General features: G+C 37.1%; 1 protein-coding gene across 3 annotated transcripts; it reads right to left on the bottom strand.

Moving 5' to 3' along the window:
* Positions 1 to 410: 410 nt before the first annotated feature.
* Positions 411 to 24,741, bottom strand: LOC127873968 (actin, cytoplasmic). 3 transcript variants are annotated; one of them, XM_052418067.1, is made up of 2 exons: positions 24,490 to 24,710; positions 411 to 1,687 (listed from the first exon to the last, which is right to left on the bottom strand). In XM_052418067.1, the coding sequence occupies exons 1-2, from the start codon at positions 24,616 to 24,618 to the stop codon at positions 683 to 685; spliced, it is 1,134 nt and encodes a 377-aa protein (XP_052274027.1). In that variant the 5' UTR covers positions 24,619 to 24,710; the 3' UTR covers positions 411 to 682. The 3 variants fall into 3 exon arrangements, with proteins under 3 accessions (XP_052274027.1, XP_052274025.1, XP_052274026.1); XM_052418065.1 differs by lacking the exon at positions 24,490 to 24,710 and adding an exon at positions 4,068 to 4,294; XM_052418066.1 differs by lacking the exon at positions 411 to 1,687 and adding an exon at positions 20,729 to 22,018 and having other exon boundaries at positions 24,490 to 24,741.
* Positions 24,742 to 26,461: the final 1,720 nt, after the last annotated feature.

Genomic DNA, 26,461 nt, shown 5'->3' with positions numbered 1-26,461 from the left:
CACTAAATTCCGCTATACAATTTGTATGCTTCCCATTCGCAAGACTTTAGCATTTCTATTTGTGGAGGTTTATATATATATATATATATATATATTATATATATATATATACATCTGCTATATATGTATATCTGCGTGTGTGTATTCGTGTGCGTGCGTGTGTATGTGATGAATGGATGTTAATATGTCAATATAACTTTCGCTCTACTACTAGCAATGTTGTACAATGTTTAGCACGCTATGGTTAAGCATGGTTTACCCCTTACATTATATGCCAACCAACTTTGCATACATGATTGTCTTGCCTAGATTATAATGTATATGTGTCAGGGACCGGAGGCCTTTATCACAAATAAACAGAAATTAGTACATCTTTTTCAACCATGCAAACAAACATAAATATCCACACATCAATTTTATATATATTTTTATTACTAAAAAGTAAACAATTATAATAAAGAATAAAGTAACAATTGCACTTTGAATACAAAAAGTAAGCACATCGGCCAGTTATGGAAACGTTATTAGGCAACAGTAGAGAATGTAAAGTACATTGTAAGATATTGGTCCGTTGAAACACGCGTGGTGTTGCATGCATGGACTATGCTTCTTGGTATGGCTTGTTGCAAGACATCGACAATTATTTATATTTTTATTCCTAAATGTTTTTGGATTTTGTAGTTTAAAAGCACTTCCTGTGGACAATAGAGGGTCCAGACTCGTCGTACTCCTGTTTGCTGATCCACATCTGCTGGAATGTGGACAGAGAGGCGAGGATGGAGCCACCGATCCAGACGGAGTATTTGCGCTCTGGTGGAGCAATTATCTTGATCTTCATGGTTGGTGGTGCCAGGGCGGTGATCTCCTTCTGCATTCTGTCAGCGATGCCAGGGAACATGGTTGTGCCTCCAGACAAGACGGTATTGGCGTACAGATCCTTACGAATGTCGACGTCGCACTTCATGATGCTGTTGTACGTGGTCTCGTGAATGCCAGCGGATTCCATACCCAGGAATGATGGCTGAAACATGGCCTCTGGACAACGGAAACGCTCGTTGCCAATGGTGATGACCTGACCGTCAGGGAGTTCGTAGCTCTTCTCTAGAGAGCTGGATGATGCTGCGGTTTGCATTTCCTGTTCGAAGTCTAGAGCAACGTAGCAGAGTTTTTCCTTAATATCTCGGACGATTTCACGCTCGGCAGTGGTGGTGAAGGAATAACCGCGTTCAGTGAGGATTTTCATTAAATAATCGGTAAGATCTCTACCGGCAAGATCTAATCTCAGAATTGCGTGGGGAAGGGCGTAACCTTCATAAATGGGAACTGTGTGAGACACACCATCACCAGAGTCCATGACAATACCGGTGGTACGACCAGAGGCGTACAGGGACAACACGGCCTGAATGGCGACGTACATAGCTGGGCTGTTGAAGGTCTCGAACATGATCTGAGTCATCTTTTCTCTGTTGGCCTTTGGGTTGAGCGGGGCCTCAGTCAACAGGACTGGGTGTTCCTCTGGAGCCACACGGAGCTCATTGTAGAAGGTGTGATGCCAGATCTTCTCCATATCGTCCCAGTTGGTGACGATACCGTGCTCGATGGGGTACTTGAGGGTGAGGATACCTCTCTTGCTCTGGGCCTCGTCTCCCACGTAGCTGTCCTTCTGACCCATACCCACCATCACACCCTGAAAACACAAACACACACACTCATTAAGATCCTGTCATTACTTCATTATCTACTTCTATACTGTATAGATCAGAATGACATTCTACTATTTAAACATGATCAGTTGAGAATATGCTGCCAATTGTTTTGTGGGCTGTTGAAGTAGATAGATAAAGGAAAGTGAAGTTGCAAATTAAAAGTGCGTCTATTATTGTATTATGTGTTGCAATCTGCGATGGTGAATTGTATGTTACAACTCATGTTTATTTTATGTCACATTAAATATATTATATCGCTTGGATTGGGCGGCTGTGCGCTTTGTAAGCCAGCTACGCACTGCCCGTATACTGCTTATGCAAATAAAAAGCTCCGTTATTGTAAACGTTATACAACACTGACAATAGACTGTTTGTGAAATAAATCAAATAATTTAACAACCAAGTCGTTCCATTAAACTTATCGTGCTGATAATAAAAATAAAACACTTTGGTAGCGGCTAAGCGAAGCGTTCTTGATGTATGGTCTTAAATACTGTGCGTTTTATTTTTAAACTAATAGGACTTTAATTTGCAACCAAAGAAGTTTCAAGATTTTCTTTTCATTGATCGTTCTACCGCACCACAAAGTTCTTTAATGGTGTTCACGCAAGTGTGAAAAAAATGTTATTAGTTTATGATATTGCACAAGCTATGGGGCGTCAACTTATGCGTTGAAAGAAATGCACGCGATTGGCGCACCCAACCGGATATGACTAAGAGCTGACACGAGATAGCGAGCGGCTTATCTTCATAGAATGCTGTTCATTTTATGTATGTCAACTGATATAAAGATATAACAAACACAGTTGTAGTCGAATATCTGTAGTTGTTATACATCGTGTGTGTGTGTTCACACTTAAAGCTGCATAAGTTATTAACTACAACAAGAAAGTATATCATTAAAAGAAACTGTTTTCCACTTTTTCCCAAACAAATTTGGTTAAATTTAGTTAAATTTGCAGGCATTATCTCCATGTAATCGTCTTCCCAGCGAAATTACTGCACAATACTTTCATATAAACTAAATTTTGAGCAAAATATATTTTTTCTATTTTTATGAACATTTACCCTGATCCCACATACCCAAAATGCAACCAACACAGGCCTGCATGCAAGCTGTATTCATATTAAATAACAGAAAAATACCTCCATCTAAACTACCGTTAGACTATACAGAGTCTCTCTAGAAAGTACGGTTTACCTTAACCCTACTGGTCCGAAATGCAATCTCTTGCTAGATTAGCATGAAGCGTAAACACACGCACAATTTCAGCACAATATCTCTATCCTAACCGAACTCATTGAACGTAGATCATTTATCTTTTTACCAATAGTGACATTCATTTTTACCCAACTGGACCCAACTGCAACCTCATGCATTTAGATGGTGATAAAAGTCTGTGCACGCAATTCGTTAATCACAATTCCCTATGTGCAATAATGCGCATAATTCTTCTAAATTGCAGGTCAGAGTTTTGGGCCGTGGTCAGTGCCCGTGCATGGTGATTCCAAAGGCATTGAAGTTTCAATCGAATATCGGTTACAGATATATGGACTTGGTACATGCAAACCTTAACATAACCTATATAGGTCATAATTCTGTCAAAGGTCGGGTAAAAACTATACGTTTTAAAAGACTGCGAACACATAATGTGTGTTATTCTGTCATTATCTGTTATATAGAGAGATATGAAGATGTTGCACGCACACGTTTACTTTAATAGGAATGTATCTACGACACAACATGCCCCAGGCCGCCTCGTTTATACTAGCTTTGATGGTAAAATCACTAAAATGTGTGTGCAAGTTATCTAATAAAAAAGTCCAGAAAGACCTATTAGGATTTGAATAATAGTAGGTATATAGCACATGAAGACTTTATGATGATTATTTGCGAATGAACGAAAATAGGTGGACACGCCCAAAACATACGTTTTAATACACAATACTTCAGACAAAAAAGACTGAATTCATAAAGCTAGTAAAGATGAATTATAATTTAAAAATAGTTTGATATCATCAAAACCCAGATTATTCACAGTGTAATACATGTGAATCATATCGTTTAAATACATAGAACTACTCTTTTATCATGCACATAATTATCTGCTTTTAAGTAAGCTTTCAAGTGTGCATTGTCCTTAATTAAAATATAATTCTTTAAATAATTTATTATGAAACGTATAGTTTTATTAGAACCTTAATTGTTAATTAATTGACAATGTATTCATTACATGTAAAATTAAACATGCGTATTTTTATATTTATATTATATTATATATTTACGTTATAATATTTAATATGAAAACACAAACTTATTACATATATGTGCTTATACAAAAGATGACAAAAATAAATAACCTGATGACGGGGCCTGCCGACTATGGAGGGGAAGACGGCACGGGGAGCGTCGTCGCCGGCGAACCCGGCCTTGCACATACCGGAACCATTGTCTACTACAAGAGCGGCAACATCTTCACCATCTGCCATTATGCTAGTTTAAGTTCGAGCCTACGAAAATAATCACAGTGAAAAAATATCCAGACAACCTTCCCCCGTAAAATCTTGAGCACTAGTGAACAAAAACACTTGTTTACTTACACATATCATGAAAGCGTACAACACAGGAAATTATTCATGCGACCCCGACGCAAAAAGAGTTTATTTCATCGCTTCCGCCGTTGATCGATACAACTTGTTACCATATATGGTCGTGTTCTATAAATAGCTCTAAAGCGAATCGGCTGTTTGGTAGTGATTGATCGGTTCACGTCACGTGGGGCGAAAATTGTCGTCTGCTTATAGTAAGGCGTGTTTTATGAGGTAAATACAAGACTACTGTATGCCGGTGGAAGTAGTGATATTGCTCATTTAATTATGTTGTATTGATTATGTTTATTAGCCAACACATTTAATAATATGAGACTCGTTCTGAGAAAGCTGGGCTTAATACATGTGCGTAAAGTGTCATCCCAGATAGCCTGTGCAGTTCGCACAGGCTAATCAGGGACGACACTTTCCGCCTAAACTTGATTTTCAGTAAGGAGGGACTTCCTTGAAACATAAAATACCATAAAAGCGGAAAGAGACGTCCCTGATTAGCCTGTGCGGACTACACAGGCTAATCTGGGACGACACTTTACGCACATGCATTAGGCCCAGTTTTCTCAGAACGCGGCTCATATAATGTACACTTATTTCAAACTATTTAAAATAAACAATGCATTTAAAGTAATAAAAAATGTAGCAGATGTAATTAAACTCAAAATTATATAAACTACATATTCGTTTGTAAATGTAAAGTAAAATGACAGTAATTTTATAACAAGACGGCCAATGGGCCTAGGTCCTTCATCTGAGACAGAAAGTGAATTGTTCTTAGAAGCCACAGTGACGTGTCCTTGACCATTTTTTAATAATCAGCCGTGATATCATTAGAGCAAATCTACTTAGCAAGCTTTAAGATTGATGGTAAAAACAAAGTGTAGATCGCGTAAAGAATCTTGTGTTAGGTCTATAGCCATATAAGGAACTTAATTTCATCCTGGTGGTCATGTTTTATGTAGTTTGAATACGAGGATGGGGAAAATTTATATATCAAGTGTATGTTTAAAACAAACTTGGTAGTTGTAGGTGTAGAGTAGTAGTCATAGTAGTAGTAGTAGTTGTAGTACTAGCAGTAGTAGTAGTAGTAGTAGTAGTAGTAGTAGTAGTAGTAGTAGTAGTAGTAGTAGTAGTAGTAGTAGTGGTAGTAGTAGTAGTAGTAGTAGTAGTAGTAGTAGTAGTAGTAGTAGTAGTAGAAGTAGTAGTAGTAGTAGTAGTAGTAGTAGTAGTAGTAGTAGTAATAGTAGTAGTAGTAGTAGTAGTAGTAGTAGTAGTAGAAGTAGTAGTAGTTGTTGTTGTTGTTGTAGTTGTAGAAGTAGTAGAAGTAATAGTAGTAGTAGTAGTAGTAGTAGTAGTAGTAGTAGTAGTAGTATACATTAACGGCCCATGCTCTGTGAAAAGGGGGTTTAATACATATGCGGAAAGTGTCGTCCCAGATTAGACTGTGCAGAACGCACAGGCTAATCAGGGACGGCACTGTCCGCTTCTATGATATTTTTCGTTTCAAGAAATTATCTTCTTAGCAAGCATCAAGCTTAGACGGGAAGTGTCGTCCCTTATTAGCCTGTGCGGACCGCACAGGCTAATCTGGGACCACACTTTACGCACATGCAGTAAACCCTTTTTTCACAGAACGCGGCTCAAATATGAGGCTTGGGGGGGAAAAGCATCGATTATTGGATATTTGCATTACTTTTATAATGCAAATGTTATAGGATGATTTTAATTTATTAAGAAATTGTATGATCAAATGTTATTCAGATCTGTCTGATGTTATTAAAGGGGCCTTTTCACCGATTTTGGCATGTTTTGACGTTTGTCATTAAATGCTTCATATTGATAAATGTAAACATTGGATCTAGAAGCCCCTGTAAAAATCAAGAATATAATTTAAAAAATAAAAAAGTAACCATCAACAGGGCTCGAACCACTGACCCCTGGAGTCGTGGAGTAAAAGTCTACCATTAAGACCACTTGACCATCCGTGCTTATACAATGAAGAATGTATTTTATATAAGCAATCCTCGTAGTTTCACAAAAAATAACAACAACACATTATGAAATCGTTTCGCGTTGCAACGCTTATAATTTTTAGGTTTTTAAATCGACAAAAGATGCATATAATGGCTATTTTAGAGCATGGTAAATGGTCAGTATTACTGTTGGCTCTAAAATATCATAGCACAAACGAAATTTTGCGAAACAGCTTTTTTTTTAATTTTGTCAATTTACCAAAACGTGAAAAGGCCCCTTTAAATTAACCCATTTATACCTAGTGGACTATCCCGTCCTTCTAAATTGGATCAATTTATTTCCAAAATTAGGGATGTCTTGTATATTTATTTCTATATTTAGAATATTTCTTACAGAAATTCCTTTCAGCAAACAGCGCAGACCCTGATGAGACGCCGCATCTGGGTCTACGCTGTTTGCCAAGGCCTTTTTCTAGAAGCTAGGCATAAATGGGTTTATATATAAGCAATCCTCATAGCTTCACAAAATATAACGACAACAACAGAACTCTCCAAATTCTTCAATCGTTTCGCGTTGCAAGGCTTTATAATTTTTAGGTTTTTAAATCGTCAAAAGAGGCATTTTAGAGCATGCTAAATGTTCAGTATTACTGTTTGCTCTCAAATTTCACAAATAAAACGAAATTTTGCGAATCTGAAAGAACTCTTTATAATTTTGTAAATTTACCAAAACTTGAAAAGGCCCCTTTAAATTAATATTTAGTGTATGTCTCTCTTCAATTATTATTTAAATCCTGGAACACTTCAATAAGCAAACATTTAATTTTAAAATAACATTTTTATAGCTTCCAATTGCGAGTTTGTGTTTTATTACATGAAATATCTTATGCTTAAAAGGAAATGAGCGGGCATGCAAAAAACTATTTCTTATCGCTCCAAATAACCGACATGTCATAAATAGACATAAATGAATGGAAAATATTAATCACCCTTCATCGTTCTGTTCACGAGACCAGTGTGTTCACCGCACCGTGCTGTGTTGAGGTGACACGTTGGGTGGGTAATTCGGCATATCTTTATTGTCATGGGCAGATTAAATTACCTAGCCATCCTTTGAAGCGTTGATACATAAACATACTTTCCATACCATTCTATCCTGTGTAAGAAGTCACCGAAAATAGCGTTGGCGTTTTCGGCAGTTCTTGAACATTTTTGTAAAAACTGCAATGATGAACGAAAATGTAAAAACATACGGCGAGATTAGCAGAGTCGTTTTCCTAAGATAAGATAAGATAAGATAAGATAAGATTTATTTGAGTCGCAAGACATAAATAGACAACATAAGCCATTAAGGCTTTTGAACCGACTATATAAACATGTGTATAAATATAACAAGTATAAAACAGCTACAATATAGAAATAAAATATAGCAAAATTAAGTTAATAGATATGATTTGCATGCTGAAAAGTTAAAGAAATAATAGTATTACATTCTAATGGTTTTCATATTATTTAAAGAAATGTTGTGCAGGAAGCCGCTGATCTGGATCTATACGTAGATCTAAAAAACTGCCATAAAAATTTGCGAGCTTAAAAACTAAGAAGAAACGAAACCCAAAATGAGCTAAGAAAGTGGGTAAAACCGAAGTATCAGCTCGAATCAGATTCGAAGTGAACTGGTCAGCAGCAAGCACAGCAAGTACACATAAGCACACATAAAACTGACAATCACAGCACACAGAAGGTAGTTATAGATTTAAGCAAAGACCTATAGGTCTTTGATTTAAGGTAAAAGCAGATTACATGACAAGCAAAATAATAGTGAAGTATGTTCATGGACTGGCATCAAGCACATAAAAATTGACAAGCAAGGCAAGCTATAGGTAGTACTAGAATTTAGGTAAACAGATTATATAACAAATAAAATAGTAATGAATAATGAATAACGTTCATTTGACTGGCGTCATGCAACTAGCTCTATACTTAATACATTAATGTGTACATGTATACACATAGACGGGTACACAAAAAACACAATACATATATGCATTTCAGCACAAACAACAAGCAGTACAAAATATTTAGACAATAGAACTCAGCAGGGTAATGTTGAAATGCAATACAAAAGCACAAACAAGTTTAAAGAGCGCAAAAAGCACTAAAAGCACAATAAGAACAATAAGAATGGGAACGAAGAGCACAAAAAACTAGAAACTACTTATTTTGCAGTATGCTGTACCTGTGCTGTGGCCCTGTCCCAGGAACAGGAAGAACATTTACAAACATTTCCATTCCATGACTGAATAAGGTTTTTGAATTGGTTATAATTTATGTTGGCTCTAAATTCTTCTGGGAGGGAATTCCACAGCACAGGGGCAGCATACCTGAAAGACTGCTTACCATAGGTTGACGTTTTTACTCTAATAATCTGTCAAATATTTGAATATCTGAAGTTTATTGAGGAATTTCTTTTAACAACTAAGTCAGTTAGAACCACAGGCGCAAGTCCGTTAAGAATTTTATAGGTTTCAATAGCCATAGTACGCATTCTTCTAATATAAAGATATGGAATTTTAACTTTTTGTAGCAAATCATGGTAAGATGAAGAAAAAAATCATTGTAAAAAAATCTAAGTGCCCTTTCTTGCAGTCTTTCCATTCTCTTTGTATTGTTTTCAGATCAGAAATGCCAAGCCATTGGGCAAAACTTGAAATTGGATAGTATAAAAGTATGAAAAACTGTCAATTTATTTAGCTTATTTAGATATTTAATTGCCTACCCGCTTTTTTACAAATATTCCCAATATGATCTTCAAAATTTAGTTTATAATCAATATCAATACCAAAAAGTTTTACTGTTTCATCACATGTTATGTTGCTGTCTCCAATTTTGAAGATGGGGTTTTTACTAAAAGATTTTTTGCCTACTGCTATGGGCTGAAATTTATCAGGATTGGCTTGCATTTTATTAATCCTAAACCAGTCGATAAGAATGTTACTTTCATTTTGTAGAACTTTAATAACTTCATTAAAATCTGATGAATGAAAATATAAGGTGTTGTCATCAGCATAATTATAAAGTGAGCTTTTCTGAATAAAGAAGAAAATGTCGTTTATAAATACATTGAAAAGAAGAGGCCCTAGAATGGAACCTTGTGGTGCACCTTTGCTTATGCCAGCCCAAGAACTTACAATATTTCCAACCTTAATTTGTTGTTTTCTGTTTGTTAGGTAAGATTGTAGGAGGCTGGTGGCAGGCTCTGATAATCCATATTCATTTAATTTTGATAAGAGTATTTCATGCGGAAGGCAGGCGAACGCTTTCGATAAATCCATTCAAATAGCGGCAACATATTCATTATTATCCAGAGCCTTCCTCCAGTCCTCCAACAATCTAAGTAAAGTGGTTTGGCACCATAGCCTTTTCTAAAAGCACATAAATAATTGTCAAAAATAGTTTCGAAATAATCAGTTAGTTGTTCAGATAGGACTTTTTCAAAAATCTTAGATGGAATAGGTAAAATGCTTACAGGTCTATAATTAGCTTATAGTAAAGCATAATTTTTCTTATACAGAGGAGTGACTTGAGCCAGTTTTAGGTTATCTGGAAAACATAAAGTAGTAATTGAAAAATTTACCAAATTTGTAATGGGCTCAACTAATGCTTGTTTAACAAGTTTTTGAAGTTTAACAAAAATTTTATCAACTGTAGCTTTTTTTTGTTATTAAAATTTGTCTATGATTTTACTTATTTTAGTTTGGTTTGTATGTTCGAAGTTAAAATTTTCTGGGGTAAATTTTCTTTCTTTGATTTTAGTTAAGCTTAGGTGGTTGTTTGGGTCAAAAACATAAAATTTACCAACATCATTTGCAACAGTTGTAAAAAAAGTCATTAAAAATTTCCGAAACATCTTGATCATCCGATATCAGTTTATCGTTTTCATTTCCTATATAATCGGGGACTGTTGCGTTTTGTATATAGCTTTTGTGTTTAAAATGAACGTTTTTTTTGTAATGTTGAATCGGTTTCATTTCAACCGAAAATTAAGTGCAGCCTTAAAAGCCAGCGCCACAATAGTGAGGCTTAATGAGTTCAACAGTTATTGACTCGATTTGAAATAAAACTTGGTATACCATCATTGAAATAAGCCGCGCTCTGTGAAATGAGGGTTTAATGCATGTGCGTAAAGTGTCGTCCAAGTTTAGCCTGTTCAGTCCGCAGGAGCTAATCAGGGACGACACTTTTCGCTTAAACGGGTTTTTTGCTTGGAAGAGACTTTATGTAAACGAAAAATATTGTAACAGCGGAAAGTGTCGTCCCTGATTAGCCTGTGCGGACTGCCAGAATGGAGCCAGGGCGGTGATTTCCTTCTGAATCCTGTCGGCAATACCGGGAACATAGTGGAGCCGCCAGACAAAACGGTGTTAGCGTAGAGATTCTTACGGATGTCGACGTCACGCTGTTGTACGTGGTTTCGTGGAGCAACGTAGCAGAGATTTTCCTTGCTGTCTCTTACGATTTCACAATCGGCCGTTGTGGTGAATGAATAACCACGTTCAGTGAGAATGTTCATTAACTAATCGGTAAGATATCCACCGGTAAGATCTAATCTCAGAATGGCGAGGGGTAGTGCGTAACCTTCATAAATGGGGACAGTGTGAGACATAGGTTGTAAGCGTGAGGCTATGATAGTAATTAATTAAAACATCATTTTGAATGAAAAATAATAGAATTAAAACGAAAAATCAACTTGAAATCAAATCTGAAAAACAAATTTCACTATCAAATATATAATTATATAACAAGGTTTTCAACTCAAAATCATCCGAAAACAGGGTGCATCTGTTTGAACATCCATAACTTCATCAATTGAGCTCGATGGGGTACTTGAGGGTGAGGATACCTCTCTTGCTCTTGGCCTTGTCTCCCACGTAGCTGTCCTTCTGATCCACACCCTGAAATTGTACATAAATAAAGTTTTTTTAGTCTGCAAATATAATCGCCGCGAATAGATCAGTCTAAAGCATAGCATTGGGCTGATGGAGTATTTAAGTTTATTGCTGCTTTTTTTGTGCGCTGCAAATGATAAGATTGACGTAACATGTCATATTGTATGCTAACAATGTTATTCTGGCGGATTAAAGTGCGCGTCCGCCTGTTTCGTTATTGAGCGCTGTGTGTACCGTTTACATATGGACCATGCTCTGTGAAAAGGGGGTTTAATGCATGTGCGCAAAGTGTCACAGATTAGCCTGTGCAGAAGCGACACTTTCCGCCTAAACTTAATGTGTGCTTAGAAAAGACTTTTTTTTTACGGAAAAATATCCTAATCTGGGACGACACTTTACGCACATGCATTAACCCCCTTTTCACAGAGCACGGCTTATATCTGTGCGTGCACCTATGTAAAGTTCTGCGATGTAAACGTTCCGAGACGCGAAAGCCTTATTTTAGAAAAACTACAACTACAATGTCGATCCATCAATCAAGACATGGTGACATGGTTTACAAACTTCATTTGATCGCGGTGGCGGGATGCCATTGTCCATGCATGAGCTTAAATGCTATTTAAACTCGGTAGATTTGATTCAAACTCGGTAGTTTATATATATATATATTTATAATTCTAATAGAGCTTTAAAACGCATTCCATCGATGGTGGTGAGGCAAGTGTGAAAAAGCGGGGACTTGGAATCCGGTTATTAGTAAAATGATAGTGTGACGCCGAATGGCTTATGTGGTGTTTATTGAAAGCAAACGTGATGCATCGACTATCTCCGGAATGCGATTATTAATGGAATGTTAGTGTGACGCCGAATAGCCTATGTGATATGTATTGAAAGCAATCGTGATACCCGATACATCCACTATCTCCGGATTCTCCGTAAGATAAACAATAAAATGTCTGCTGATCCAGAGTGGTATTGAAAGTTATCCACGGCGCACCCAACCAACGAAAAGTGCTGTGTTGTCATTTTTCTTTTCTGCTTGTTTAAGTTTTTTTACTGTAGTTATTTAATGCTTCAATGGTTGTTTCCCCACTGTCCCCATCTTTTGGACGCAGATAATTCTTTTAACATTAAGATTTATGTATCATGAACTATCGATTGCAAGCATGGTTTCAATTCGCAAATTGTTCAGTTGATTGTATGCATCATTGCCTTCATAAACTCAAGCTCGTATCAAATTTAGACGCATGTGTGGAAACATTGTTCAAGCTCCGGGACAAGAGCATACAATTTCAACGATATGCTGGTGTACCAGCTGTTCATTGTCATGATATAGAGAAGCGCGTGACTGCAAATACAGAATTTGAGATATGCTTTTTTAATATGCTCAAGATGCGCAGTACTTTCGAATAGTACGCCTTTTGTATTTAGATAAGTGGGTACCTGAAACAAAATGTTGCTCGTATGATGTTGACACGTTTTGTTCCTTCGAAAAAATGTTAATAGTTCATAGGGCGGACAATGTCGCTCTTTCTTTAGAGTCTAAGACACTTTAGACAACAATAGAGGGGAAGAATAGACACTATGTTAACCGATGTTTCTAGAACCATACATAGGCCAGACTGAAATGCGTTATTGTATCAATATGAGGAATGTAGCCATATATGGTAAATGTTACATATCAAATATTTTCCTGATTGTTCGAAACACATCACAGATTTAAAGTTACTCATTACATCGTTCATGTCGGAGACATCTTGTTGGTTTATAATTCTACCTTCACTCTTGGTGTGATAAAAAATTGAGTATGCAAATACAATCATAAATCACACCATATTCATAAATGAGATTAATCGACGCGTTCCTTTACGCTTTATAAACGTTTATCGTGTTCTAAGTTCATACACTTTGCCACGCCCTCTCATTGGTTTACTACAGGTAAAACGTGGGCGTTTTCCAGAGGGAGAAATTGCACTAACTGTTAAATATAATGTGATTTTTGCATTAAATGCATTTAAGATCACCAACTAGATAATCCAATAACACGTGCCAGTTGAAACAATAATTATATATTATTTTAACTTAAAATGCATATCATCCTAAATAAGCATACAATAAATGCACGTTATTACATTGTTATAGTTCAACAAAAATATTCACAACAAAAGTAGCAAGCAAGTTTTCAATCCTGACGACGGGGCCTGCCAACGATGGAGGGGAGGACGGCACGGGAAGCGTCGTCGCCGGCGAGCCAGGCCTTGCACATACCGGAATCTTTGTCCACATCACTTACAAGAGCGGCAACATCATCTTCATGTGCCATTACGATAGTTTAAGTTCGAGCCATAGAAAATACAGCTTAACAAGTCAGTAGCCAAACTTTCCCTTTATGGTAGTTTGCGTCAGTGAACGCAAAATAATTCTTTCATTACGAAAATATATTATCTTATGACCCGAGAGATTATTCATGCGAACCCGATGCGTAAATAGTTTCTCTCATGCTCTTCCAACGTCGATCGTGCTAACTAGTTACCATATATGGTCATTTTTTATAATTAGGAACGATTCTGACGGCTGTTTGGTCAGCGTCATGTGATGCGAAAAATGTCGTCTGCAGTTTTATTTCTCTCTTCATTGCGAAGCTGATGCGACTTATCAATATACGCTCATCGTTTATCATGTTTCAATCCCATAATCGATAAATTGACCGCCGCTATATTGGCCATCACGTGACCCGCTGCCAATGTTACGTAGACTACAGCGTTTTAAGTTCTCACAATGAACAAAAATTGGAAACATGGATGAATAGTATACAAATAAGTTAACTAAAAATAATCAAATAATTTATTCTAGGTCTTTGAAATAATGCACGCTAGATTTTTAACACATGTGTCTCTACCACAATATTTAGTGACAGCATGTAATGTTTAAGGCCGAAATAGCTGTGTTCTGAAAGTACTACTTTCATTTATGCCTTTTAAAGCACAACTATTTCTTTATGGTATGTAATTATTCGAATATAATTTTAAAGGTTATATCAGCAACTAAACTAAAGTCTGAAGTAAACTGTGATTTTTAGCGTTAATAACGGTAGTTCCGGAGATATTATTTAGCGAAACTTCGAAAGATTTATTGCCGAGGTACACAGTGTTATTGAAAATCAGAAATCTACCTTTGTTTAAAATTTATGTATACAAACTTCTATTTCCGGAGATACTTATTAAGAAAATGTATAAGATTTAAGACCGATGCAGACTATATACATTGTATTATTGAATAGTACATTGTTTTTCTACACACTTATTATTTCGTATTTAATAGTTCTTATTTAAGTCTCATTTCTAAACATGTAGCCGATTATAATTAAAATTGGTCCGAAAATATTTCTAAGCATAACTCAGTAAGATTTCAGGTAGAGGCAAACTTTTTTTATTAAAAAGTATCTGGTTTAGTGTGTTTTTTTATTATTATTAATTTATGTATTTAAAAATCGCTTTCAAGCTAAAACAAAAATATCTAGCACTGTAGTACTGTAATGGCGGCGCATGCGAGTATTCAGGGGCGGTAATTCAGGAGTTATCAATTTCTGGGATTGTCTAAGTCGTTTCAGGTTACAATATACCAAAAGATTTCCTACACAAATTCAATGTAAAAGCAATAACTTCAACAAAAAATAAAGTCAAACTTTTGCGCATAGAGACCCCCATAACCATACCTTTTCTTAAAGAGCATTCCAAGTCGCAATGATTTAGACAATAAAAAAGGGGGGTCATGCGTTTTGCAAGAAAGAACTCGATGCGAATCAGCGGTCACTGTTTTACAGCCATCAATTTACCGGGTTCGTACCAGTGGATGTGGGTTTCCCGCCATCTGTCAAAGTCTCATGTAGTCTTTAACCTTCAAGCAAATGAGTGAATTTCTGTTAAACATCAATGTTTTCCCTACCACATGCACAAAGAAACATTCTAAAATAAAGTCATGGCAAGTGCCCACACAGAGAATTGTGTCTTCTTATAAATGATGTTCAGGTTTTTAAAGAGTATAGCATTGCACTCCAAAAAGATTTAGTATATTGTAACCTAAAGGAAAAATATGTTCTGCATGAAATGTGTTTTTCTTGCATATTATTATCTTCCTATTCATATTGCACCAATATATTAAGTTTGGCTGGATTATCTGTCCATTTGGCCATTTTAGATCACATTTTCACATGCGGGTGTTTTCGGTCCGAAGAAGGCGATTTAAGGGCTGTTAAAGCTTAAATGTCCCTTTAAGAGTTAAAGCTGTTGTGTTCAATATCTGCAACAAAATACCAAAACAAACCATATGGACAGGCACGTGGGGCTTATGCGGGGTGGGGAAAGAATGAACTTGTCAGATATTTTCACTCTAAGCAATTTTGATAATGTCTTTTTTGTGTGTGTTTTTTTTTAAATACCCCCAAAAATGTCAATTTCCCAGCAAAAATATCCAATTTCATCCAAGACAAACAACAAATAAGCAAAAATGAGAGATCAAAGATACTTTGAAGTGTAGAAATCAATAAGCTTCCTATAACTTGTTGTTTCACACTTATAAAAGTGTGAAATCTTGAAAGCGCCTTGTTGCTCGGAGCCCATTTATTTACCAGTCGCAAATGGTATATTCTAGCATATAATGCCATGGGTGCCTTTAAACTGCAGCAGATGGTCAATATGCTCTGCCAGCTGTCATTCAGAGGTTCAAGAGAATACAAAATTTCATATTTTGGGCGCAAAACAAGTACTTTTGACTATTTTTATGGTGGCAATCTGGTCAAAATGGGCGTTAATAACTGAGCGAAAGACAAAAATGCTCATTTTGGGGGTTTAAACTAGAAGGAAAGGTTAAAATGAACAAGATACATATATGTTGGAGAGCATTATAAGCTTAGAAATGAAGTTCTATTAAGTAACAGGGGCAGAAAGGCAGCTCAGATCAATGCAGGCTTCCTGAAAGAGGTTTCTAGTACATCTTCTGGGGACACAGCTTCCCGCAGAATTCTCAACACAACACATATCATTGATCCATGTCACCTTTGTATGCAAAGACAAGCAAATAAGGTCAATACTTCCCATAAATCACTGAATGAGAGAAGCATGTACCAAATGAAAAACTAAACTGGTTGCTGAAAGTGCCACATTTTGGCAAAAAGATCCCTCTAAGGTAAATGATGAAGGGGACACTTGCTACAACAATCCTATGTTTAAGTCGGACGCCACATCCTTTCAAGCCGGGACCATGACTGTAAGCATATTGTGAGAAAACAATACCAAACACAAGCTAATTGTAGGGTTACAAGTAGCATATCAACTCAGATGCACTGCATACATGCTTAGGAACAAGGATAAACCTGTTAAGTGCCAACTTCTGCTGCCAACAAAGCGCGAGCTTTACGTGTCAGGACGCGGAACTATCCATACAAACTGCACGGGGAATTGCAAGGCGGCAAGGGTTTGAGTGACCACAAACCTGATTATGACAGTATTTCACACCTTAAGCATCATAAATATGCTTATTTGCTTGCGTACATGATAATAATTTAGTATTATTACCTGTTTTACCATCAACAACCCTTATCCAGTGGCCCTCGGCTTAGTTGCAGACATTCCTCTACCTGAAAAAGTCAAAATTCCCAATAAAAAATAGATATAAAATGGCAAAAAACATGCACTTAAGTATTTTTAGTGTATTTTTATGAATAATATGAAGTAATAAACCTTGTTATGTTCATGATTGCACTAAATATGAAGGCTGCCTCAATTAAGTGTCTGCTGCACTGTCCAAACTGTAAAAATGTCCGCCATTCCATGTCGGTGAAATGGGGCTCTGTTTGAATGTTCATGCTTTATGCACTAGCTATTGTTGCGTTACTGGATCACGGAGTTCCTGGCGTTGAATTCTGACTTCATGTAGCACACTAACGCTACACGGTCAACCAATATGCCTTTGAATTCAAGTCGGAAAGCAATTTAGCCCTTATTTGGCTATATCAGGGTGGGGGTCAACTTGAAAAACAACTATTCCAGGTCAAATTATCTGAATTCATGCATTTAAGGCACTTATTTTCTTCTCTTTTGTTAAGAAATGACCAAAAATCAGCTTTCCCAGTCATATTTTGCACTTGCAGATGATATTTCATTTTTACCTAAAGCTAGTTTAGGTTACAATATACCAAAAGATTTCCTACACAAATTCAATGTAAAAGCAATAACTTCAACAAAAAATAAAGTCAAACTTTTGCGCATAGAGACCCCCATAACCATACCTTTTCTTAAAGAGCATTCCAAGTCGCAATGATTTAGACAATAAAAAAGGGGGGTCATGCGTTTTGCAAGAAAGAACTCGATGCGAATCAGCGGTCACTGTTTTACAGCCATCAATTTACCGGGTTCGTACCAGTGGATGTGGGTTTCCCGCCATCTGTCAAAGTCTCATGTAGTCTTTAACCTTCAAGCAAATGAGTGAATTTCTGTTAAACATCAATGTTTTCCCTACCACATGCACAAAGAAACATTCTAAAATAAAGTCATGGCAAGTGCCCACACAGAGAATTGTGTCTTCTTATAAATGATGTTCAGGTTTTTAAAGAGTATAGCATTGCACTCCAAAAAGATTTAGTATATTGTAACCTTCAGGTAAATATCCGACTTGTCGAATAGAAGTAGATATTGCTCATTTACTCATATAGACGTCATAACATTTATAGGTGACACATTTACTGATAAAATACATGTATAATATGTTAAGTATTAGAAAGAATGCAATTTGGAATTTAGCACGATATCGTTGTACTAAAAAAAAATATGTCGGTTCCAATCCTAAAAACCACGATAATCTAGAGAAACTGTTGGCTTGACTTCTATTTTGGTGAACGGAAAACGCGTGCGCAGCACAATCAGAGTAAAATTACATCGCAATGCACTGTGTATTGACTCAATACAATGCCCACAATATGTCTTTATATAAGGTATATTTATATGACGTTTGAATGAAATGTCTTACTTTCAACAACTGTAGCCTGAATATATAGCCTTAACCCATTTAAGCCTAGTGGACTCTCCCATCCTTCTAAATTGGATCAGTTTATTTTCAAAATTATGGATGTCTAGCCGCATCATGCGGCGTCTCATCTGGGTCTACGCTGTTTGCCAAGTCCTTTTTAGACGCTAGGCATAAATGGATTAATACATAGGTTAAAATATTAACACATATTTTTCTTTGAAAGTAAGAATCCACATCTTTAAAAGATTAACTTTATCTTATCTGCTGTATCAGCAGTTGCATTCAAACTTGCTGCAAACAGCAAAAAAGAATCTTATAAATGTTTTGTATTTTTTGTTCAAAATAAATAGGCCGTGCTTTGTGAAAAAGGGGTTTAATGCATGTGCGTAAAACCCTTGTTAATGTGAGATCATAATCCGCCATATGTCGTTCACCGTAACACTTCGTTCTTTTTCTGTTAGATTGTTGAATCTGAGCCGTGCTCTGTGAAAAGGGGGTTTAATGCATGTGCGTAAAGTGTTGTCCCAGATTAGCATAAGCAGTCCGCACACGCTAATCAGGGACGACACTTCCCGCATTTATGATATTTTCCGTTTCAAGAAAGTCTTTCCTAAGCAAACATCAAGTTTATGCGGAAAGTGTCGTCCCTGATTAGCCTGTGCGTACTGCAGAGGCTAATCTGGGACCACACTTTACGCACATGCAGTAAACCCCTTTTTCACAGAGTGCGGCTCACATATAAGGCTTGGAGAAAAAACAGCATCGATTACTGGATATTTGCATTACTTTTATAATGCAAATGCGATAAGATGATTTTAATTGATAATTATGATATTATCTATAAGTGTTTAAAAGTGATAAGAGTATTATACTATTTACTGGTATCAGGATAAATTTCCTCTGTGTAGAATAAAACATCTTGCATTCTTTATCAAAGATTAATTAAGAAATTGTATGATGAAATGTTATTCAGGTTTCTCTGGTGTTTTTAAATTTATATTTAATATATGTCTTGCTTCAATTATTATTTAAATCTTTGAACACTTGAATAAGCAAACATTTTATTTCAAAATAATGTTTTTTATAGCTTACAATTGCGAGTTTGTGTTTTATTATTTGAAATATCTTATGCTTTAAAAGAAAAAATGGGGCATGCAATAAACTATTTCTTATCGCTCCAAATAACCGACATGTCATAAATGGACATAAACGAATGGAAAATAAAACTCATCCTATATCGTTCTTTTCACGAGACCAGTGTGTTCACCGGACCGTGTTGTGTTGAGTGACAAGTTGGGTGGAGAATTCGGCATATCTTTATTGTCATGTGCAGATTAAATTACCTAGCCATCCTTTGAGGCGTTGATACATAAACATACTTCACATACCATTCTATCCTGTGTAAGAAGTCTCCGAAAATGGTGTTTGCGTTTTCGGCAGTTATTGAACATTTTTGTAGAAACTGCAATTATGAACGAAAATGTAAAAACACACGGCGAGATTAGCAGCGTCGGTGTCCTATTTGAGCCGGGACTGTTGCTTTTTGTGTTTAAAATGAACGTTTTTTTTTGTAATGTTGAATCGGTTTCATTTCTACCGAAATTTAAGTGTAGGATTAAAGGCCAATGTCCCAATTAAGAGGCTTTATGAGTTCAACATTTATAAACTAAAACTTGAAATAAAAACTTGCTATACCATCATTGAAATTAGCCAACGCTCTGTGAAAATGGGGTTTAATGCATGTGCGTAAAGTGTCGTCTCATATTAGCCTGTGAAGTCCACACAGGCTTATCAGGGACGACACTTTTCGATTAAACTGAATTTTTGCTTAGAAGAGACTTTCTGTAAAATATAATAACAGCGGAAAGTGTCGTCCCTGATTAGCCTGTGTGGACTGCACGGGCTAATCTGGGACGACACTTTACGCACATGCACTTAACCCCCTTTCCTCAGAGCACGGCTCAAATATGTTAATGTTGATGCCGTATATTGTATTTACACAATAACAATCCTGTTTACATTAAGCGTTTTATATATTTTATATAAAACGCGCTTACAGGTTTAATGTAACTCTATTTCTATTGAATAGTTATTTGGACCATTATTAAATAAAGCGTTTTATATATTTTATATAAAACGCGCTTACAGGTTTAATGTTACTCTATTTCTATTGAATAGTTATTTGGATCAATATCTTAAGGAAACCTGATATCGTAAACATTTTTGTTACTGTTTAAAATATGCAAGTTTCCATCTTAGAAATTAATATGCATTTAACGGACCGATGCGGTGGAATATGTATGCATATTTTTTAGATTTTGAATATTTTTTATTTTAAACGATCATCTTTTATCGTTTCAGTCAAACTAATGCTTGTTTGGTAAATCTGAAATGATTTATTTTCTAATTGAGACTTATTCTTAGTGGTATTGTGTCTTTGTCAACCATGCAAACATACAGGCAAAAATACATATACGATATATATTAATTTTATATTATTAAAACGTAGACACTTATAATAAACTTATAAGTAATAATTGCACTTTGAATACAAATCCGAATGTTAGCACATGGACCTGTTAGTAAAACGCTATTAGGCACAACAGTAAATGTTATCAAGTACAATGCATGGAAATCGTCCGCTGAAACACACGGAGTGAGTCTTGCATGGGCTGTTCCCATCAGTAAGTTTGGCTCGTTGCATACTTTTGATTGTTAGTTCTAACTTTGTCTAGTTAATGGTTTTGGATTTATTCGTTTAGAAGCACTTCCTGTGGACAATGGAGGGTCCAGACTCGTCGTACTCCTGCTTGCTGATCCACATCTGCTGGAATGTTGAGAGGGAGGCCAGGATGGAGCCTCCGATCCAGACAGAGTATTTGCGCTCTGGTGGAGCGATAATCTTGATCTTCATGGTTGGTGGTGCCAGGGCAGTGATTTCCTTCTGCATCCTGTCGGCAATGCCAGGGAACATAGTTGAGCCGCCAGACAAAACGGTATTGGCGTAGAGATCCTTACGGATGTCGACGTCGCACTTCATGATGCTGTTGTACGTGGTTTCATGGATACCGGCAGATTCCATGCCTAAGAAAGATGGCTGGAACATGGCCTCTGGACAACGGAAACGCTCGTTGCCAATGGTGATTACCTGACCGTCAGGGAGTTCGTAGCTCTTCTCGAGTGAGCTGGATGATGCTGCGGTTTGCATCTCTTGTTCGAAGTCTAGAGCAACGTAGCAGAGCTTCTCCTTGATGTCTCTGACGATTTCACGCTCGGCAGTGGTGGTGAATGAGTAACCGCGTTCTGTGAGGATTTTCATTAAATAATCGGTAAGATCTCTACCGGCAAGATCTAATCTCAGAATGGCGTGGGGTAAAGCGTAACCTTCATAAATGGGGACAGTGTGAGACACACCATCACCAGAGTCCATGACAATACCGGTGGTACGACCAGATGCATACAGGGACAACACGGCCTGAATAGCGACGTACATAGCTGGGCAGTTAAAGGTCTCAAACATGATCTGGGTCATCTTTTCTCTGTTGGCCTTTGGGTTGAGCGGGGCCTCGGTCAACAGGACTGGGTGTTCCTCCGGCGCCACACGGAGCTCATTGTAGAAAGTGTGATGCCAGATCTTCTCCATATCGTCCCAGTTGGTGACGATACCGTGCTCGATGGGGTACTTGAGGGTGAGGATACCTCTCTTGCTCTGGGCCTCGTCTCCCACGTAGCTGTCCTTCTGACCCATACCGACCATCACACCCTGAAATGACACAAACACATTCACACATCAGGACCTTGTAGATTTGTTTTTTGCCGATATAGTTCTTGAAGTCTTCGAATATAATTGCCGCGAATAGATCAGTCTAAAGTATTGCATTGAGCTGATGGAGTTAATATATGCAAGTAAAGAGCATTTGCGTCGGCGAGTTACAAGTATTTTTGTTTATGGCTGAAGTTTTTTATTTGCGCTGCATATGGTAAGTGTGACGTTACATGTTATTTTGTATGCTAACAATGTCATTCTCGCGGATTAAAGTGTGCGTCCGCCCGTTTCGTTACTTAGCTACGTATGTACCGTTTACATATGGGTAATGCTCTGTGAAAAGGGGGTTTAATGCATGTGCACAAAGTGTCGTCCCAGATTAACCTGCGCAGGCCGCACAGGCTAAACAGGGACGACACTTTCCGTCTAAACTGGATTTCTGCTTAGAAGAGACTTTCTTTTAACGAAAAATATCAAAAAAGCGGAAAGTGACTCCACAGTTTTATCTGGGACGACACTTTACGCTTATGTATTAAACCCCCTTTTCACAGAGCACGGCTCATATGTGCGTGCACCTATGTTAAGTTCTGCATTGTAAACGTTCCGAGGCGCGAAAGCCAGATTTAAAAAAAACAACACAATACAACTTCAATGTCGATCCATCAATTAAGACATGGTGACATGGTTTAAAACTTCATTTGATCGCGATGGAAGTAAGCCGTTGTCCATGCACGATCTTAAATACTGTTTAAACATCGTTTTAAACTAGGAAGATTTGAATCAAACTCGGTAGTTTATATAAATATTTTTATAATTCGAATAGAGCTTTGAAACACACCGCACATTCCTTCAATGGTGGTTAGGCAAGTGTAAAAAAGCGGGGACAAGAAATGCGGTTATTAATGGGATGATAGTGTGGCGCCGAATGGCCGATGTAGTATGTATTGAAAGTTATCCTCGCGTTGGGCGCACCCAATCAGATATAATTTATTCAAAAGCGAAAACTGCTGTGTAGCCATTTTTTGCTTTTCTTCTTGTTTGTGGTCGTCTGATTTATCAAGTGAACCTTTATAAAAAGGATGGTGCGTATTGAGTTGAAAGTTTTAGTATTCTAAGCTTCTTTTTGTAGATGTTATAGATGTGATAAATTTTAACTGTTTTTTTTTTAAACTTCAATGGTTGTTTCCCACTGTCCCCTCTTTTGGACGCAGATAATTTGTTTATCTTTAAGTTTATTTTATGTAACGTGAAATATCGATTGCAATTATTGTTTCAATTCGCAAATTGTTCAGTTGATTATATGCATCCTTGCATTTACAAACTCAAGTTCGTATCAAATTTAGACGCATGTGTGGAAACATTGTTCAAGCGCAGTGGCAAAAGCATAAAATTTCAACGATATGCTGGTGCACCAGCTGTTCATTGTCGTGATATAGAGAAGCTCGTGACTGCAAATAAAGCATTTGAGATATGCATTTCTGAAATGCTCAAGATGCGCGGTACTTTGGATTATCTTAAGTGACTGCCTAATCAGCAACTTCCGACGCATTAGCATAGCACGAATAGTATGCCGTTTACAATAAGTAAAGTGGGTACTTGAAACAAAATATTGCTCGTATGATGGTGACGTGCTTTGTTCCTGTGAAAAAAATGTCAATAGTTTATAGGGCGGACAATGTCTCTTTATTAAGAGTCTAAGACACTTTAGACAACAATAAAGGGAAAATACAGACACTATATTGGCCTATATTTCTAGAAACACAAATGCAAAACTGTCTGGCGTTATTTTTATCCTTTTTAAGGAATATAGCCATATATGGTAAAATGTTACACATCAGTTCTTTTCCTGAATGTTCGAAACTTAACCAGGAAGTACAAAGAAGGAAATTAATTGAAAAACTGAAGAATGCTATCTTTTTGCATATAAATGCAAAATGCCTGGTCATGCATAATGTAATTTCATTCACACTACACAAACACACCACGTATTTAAAGTTATTCACTACATCGTTCATGTCGGAGACATCTTGTCGGTATATAATTCTACCTACACTCTTGGTTTGATCCAAAATTTAAAGTATGCAAGTAAAATCATAAATCACGCCATATTCATAAACGAGATTCATCGATGTGTTCATTTACGCTTTATAAACGTCGATCGAGGACGTAGTTCAAATACTTTGCCACGCCCACTCATTGGTTTACTACAGGTTATAAGTAGGCGTTTTCCGTAGGTAGACATTGAACTAATTCTTAAGGATAATGTGATTTTAGCATTAAATGCATTTACGATAATCGACAGGATAGATCAACAACACATGCAAGTATAAACTATCATTAATATATTTAAACTGTAAATGCATATTCACACACGTAGTCCTAAATAAGCATATAATACATGCACGATATTACATTGTTATATTTCAACAAAAATATTCACAACAAAAGTAGTAAAAAAATTTGCAAACCTGATGACGGGGCCTGCCAACGATGGATGGGAAGACGGCACGGGGAGCGTCGTCGCCGGCGAATCCGGCCTTGCACATACCGGAACCATTGTCTACTACAAGAGCGGCAACATCTCCATCATCTGCCATTATGCTAGATTAAGTTCGAGCCTTAGAAAACACAGCGAAACAAGTCTGAAGACAACCTTTTCCTATAAGGTCTTTTGTATCAGTGAACGCAAAATACTCGTTTCTTTTCGAATAAATATTATCCCACGACCCGTGAGATTATTCATGCGAACCCGAAGCGTAAATAGTTTCTCTCCTCACTTCCGTCGTCAATCGTTATAACTGGTTACCATATATGGTCATGTTCTATAATTAGGACCGATTCAGACGGCTGTTTGGTACCGTATGTATGATGGATCAGCGTCACGTGGTGCGAAAAATGTCGTCTGCAGTATTATTTTTCTCGTTTGTGCGAAGCTGGTATGCGACCTTACCATGTTCATCGTGTATCAGGTATCATTATATATCGTATCAGGTAAATATCCGACTTGTCGAGTAGAAGTAGATATTGCTCATTTGCTGATACTGCAGTAATTATATTTTAAGGTAAAGCATTTACTGACATACATGTATGACTATTTGATGTTAAGGGAAAATAAATTTAGTAAATTCTAATTATTGTTTACTGCATTTGTAAATATTTTTGCAAATGTTGGATAGTGGTAGTATGGTACACATAACAAAACATTTTTTTTTTTAATGGAGCTGTACTACGGCCATCCTTATAAGAACGTTCGTAAGAAGTTAAGTCGAGATAAAGAGCGTATATTAATACGAAATATACGCTAGCAACTTTTGTGCTAACATTGCTTGAAAGTGAGCGGCATTTAAACAATTAATATAAGTAATATAGGGCATAAAATTGGCAAAAAATACCTGTCTCGGCATGGACGTCGCCATCTTGGCCATCACGTGATTACATCCTCAGTTAAAGCAGCAGCACTTGACCGCAGTATTGATGGAGACTCGTTCTGGGATAACAGGGCTTAATGCATGTGCGTAAAGTGTCGTCTCATTCCGCACAGGCTAATCAGAGACTACATTTTCTCAGAGCTCTTCTCATTTAAAAAAGGTAAGCTGAGAATGAGCCTTGAGTATCACGAGTGAGCGTAATGGATGCTCGCGCTTCTGATAGGCAATTCTGATGATTGTTTTACTCAAATTAATATGAGCCGTGCTCGGTGAACAGGGGGTTTAATGCATGTGCGTAAAGTACCGTTCCACATTAGTATGTGCAGTCCGCACAGGCTAATCAGGGACGATACTTTCCGCATCAACTGGATTTTTGCAAAGAATAGACTTTCCGTAAACGAAAAATACCATACAAGCGGAAAGTGTCGTCCCTGATTAGCCTGTGCGGACTGCACAGGCTAATCTGGGACGACACTTTACGCACATGCATTAAACCCCTGTTTAAGGCTTTTGAGCTCCTTAAAACCGGTTAAAACCCACCAATTCTCTTGCAATGACCATTCCCAGGCGTGCGTTTGCTGTGTACTTGTGTGCTTTTGTCTACAATTTTTGTTGTGTGTCTCACTGTTTGCCAATTGGTTATTTGCTTTAAAGAATGAATCGCATTGTTCAATAAGGTTTAGTTTAAACCTATTTATTTTAGCTCGATTGCATAGAAAGTAATTCCTACTTATTTGAAATGCTCTCGAGTCCGTTTCCTGGGCCTAGAACCAGTACTTGGTGTCTATATGGGAGATCGAAAGAACGCTCCCACAGCGGGGATCGAACCCGGTCGCTAGGCGGACACCATATCCATTACACCACGGCGACCTTAAATAAGGTTTATCTCCACTAGTTGCAGCTGAACTTTCTCTGTAAGTGTATGTGAAATACATCACACTTTTTTGCACCGTAATGAACCCATTTATGCCTAGTGGACTCTCCAATCCTTCTAAATTGGATCAATTTATTT

This window comes from Dreissena polymorpha, chromosome 3, assembly GCF_020536995.1.
Source record: "Dreissena polymorpha isolate Duluth1 chromosome 3, UMN_Dpol_1.0, whole genome shotgun sequence".
Lineage (NCBI taxonomy): Eukaryota > Metazoa > Mollusca > Bivalvia > Myida > Dreissenidae > Dreissena > Dreissena polymorpha.
This window is presented reverse-complemented; position numbering and strand designations above follow the sequence as displayed.

Bases quoted from the DNA above. Each gene is read 5' to 3' on its own strand.
- LOC127873968 (XM_052418066.1), bottom strand. From the start codon at position 24,618: ATGGCAGATGATGGAGATGTTGCCGCTCTTGTAGTAGACAATGGTTCC. The intron at 22,019-24,489 runs GTTTGCAAATTT...GTGTCATTTCAG, and splicing joins TTGGCAGGCCCCGTCATCAG to GGTGTGATGGTCGGTATGGG.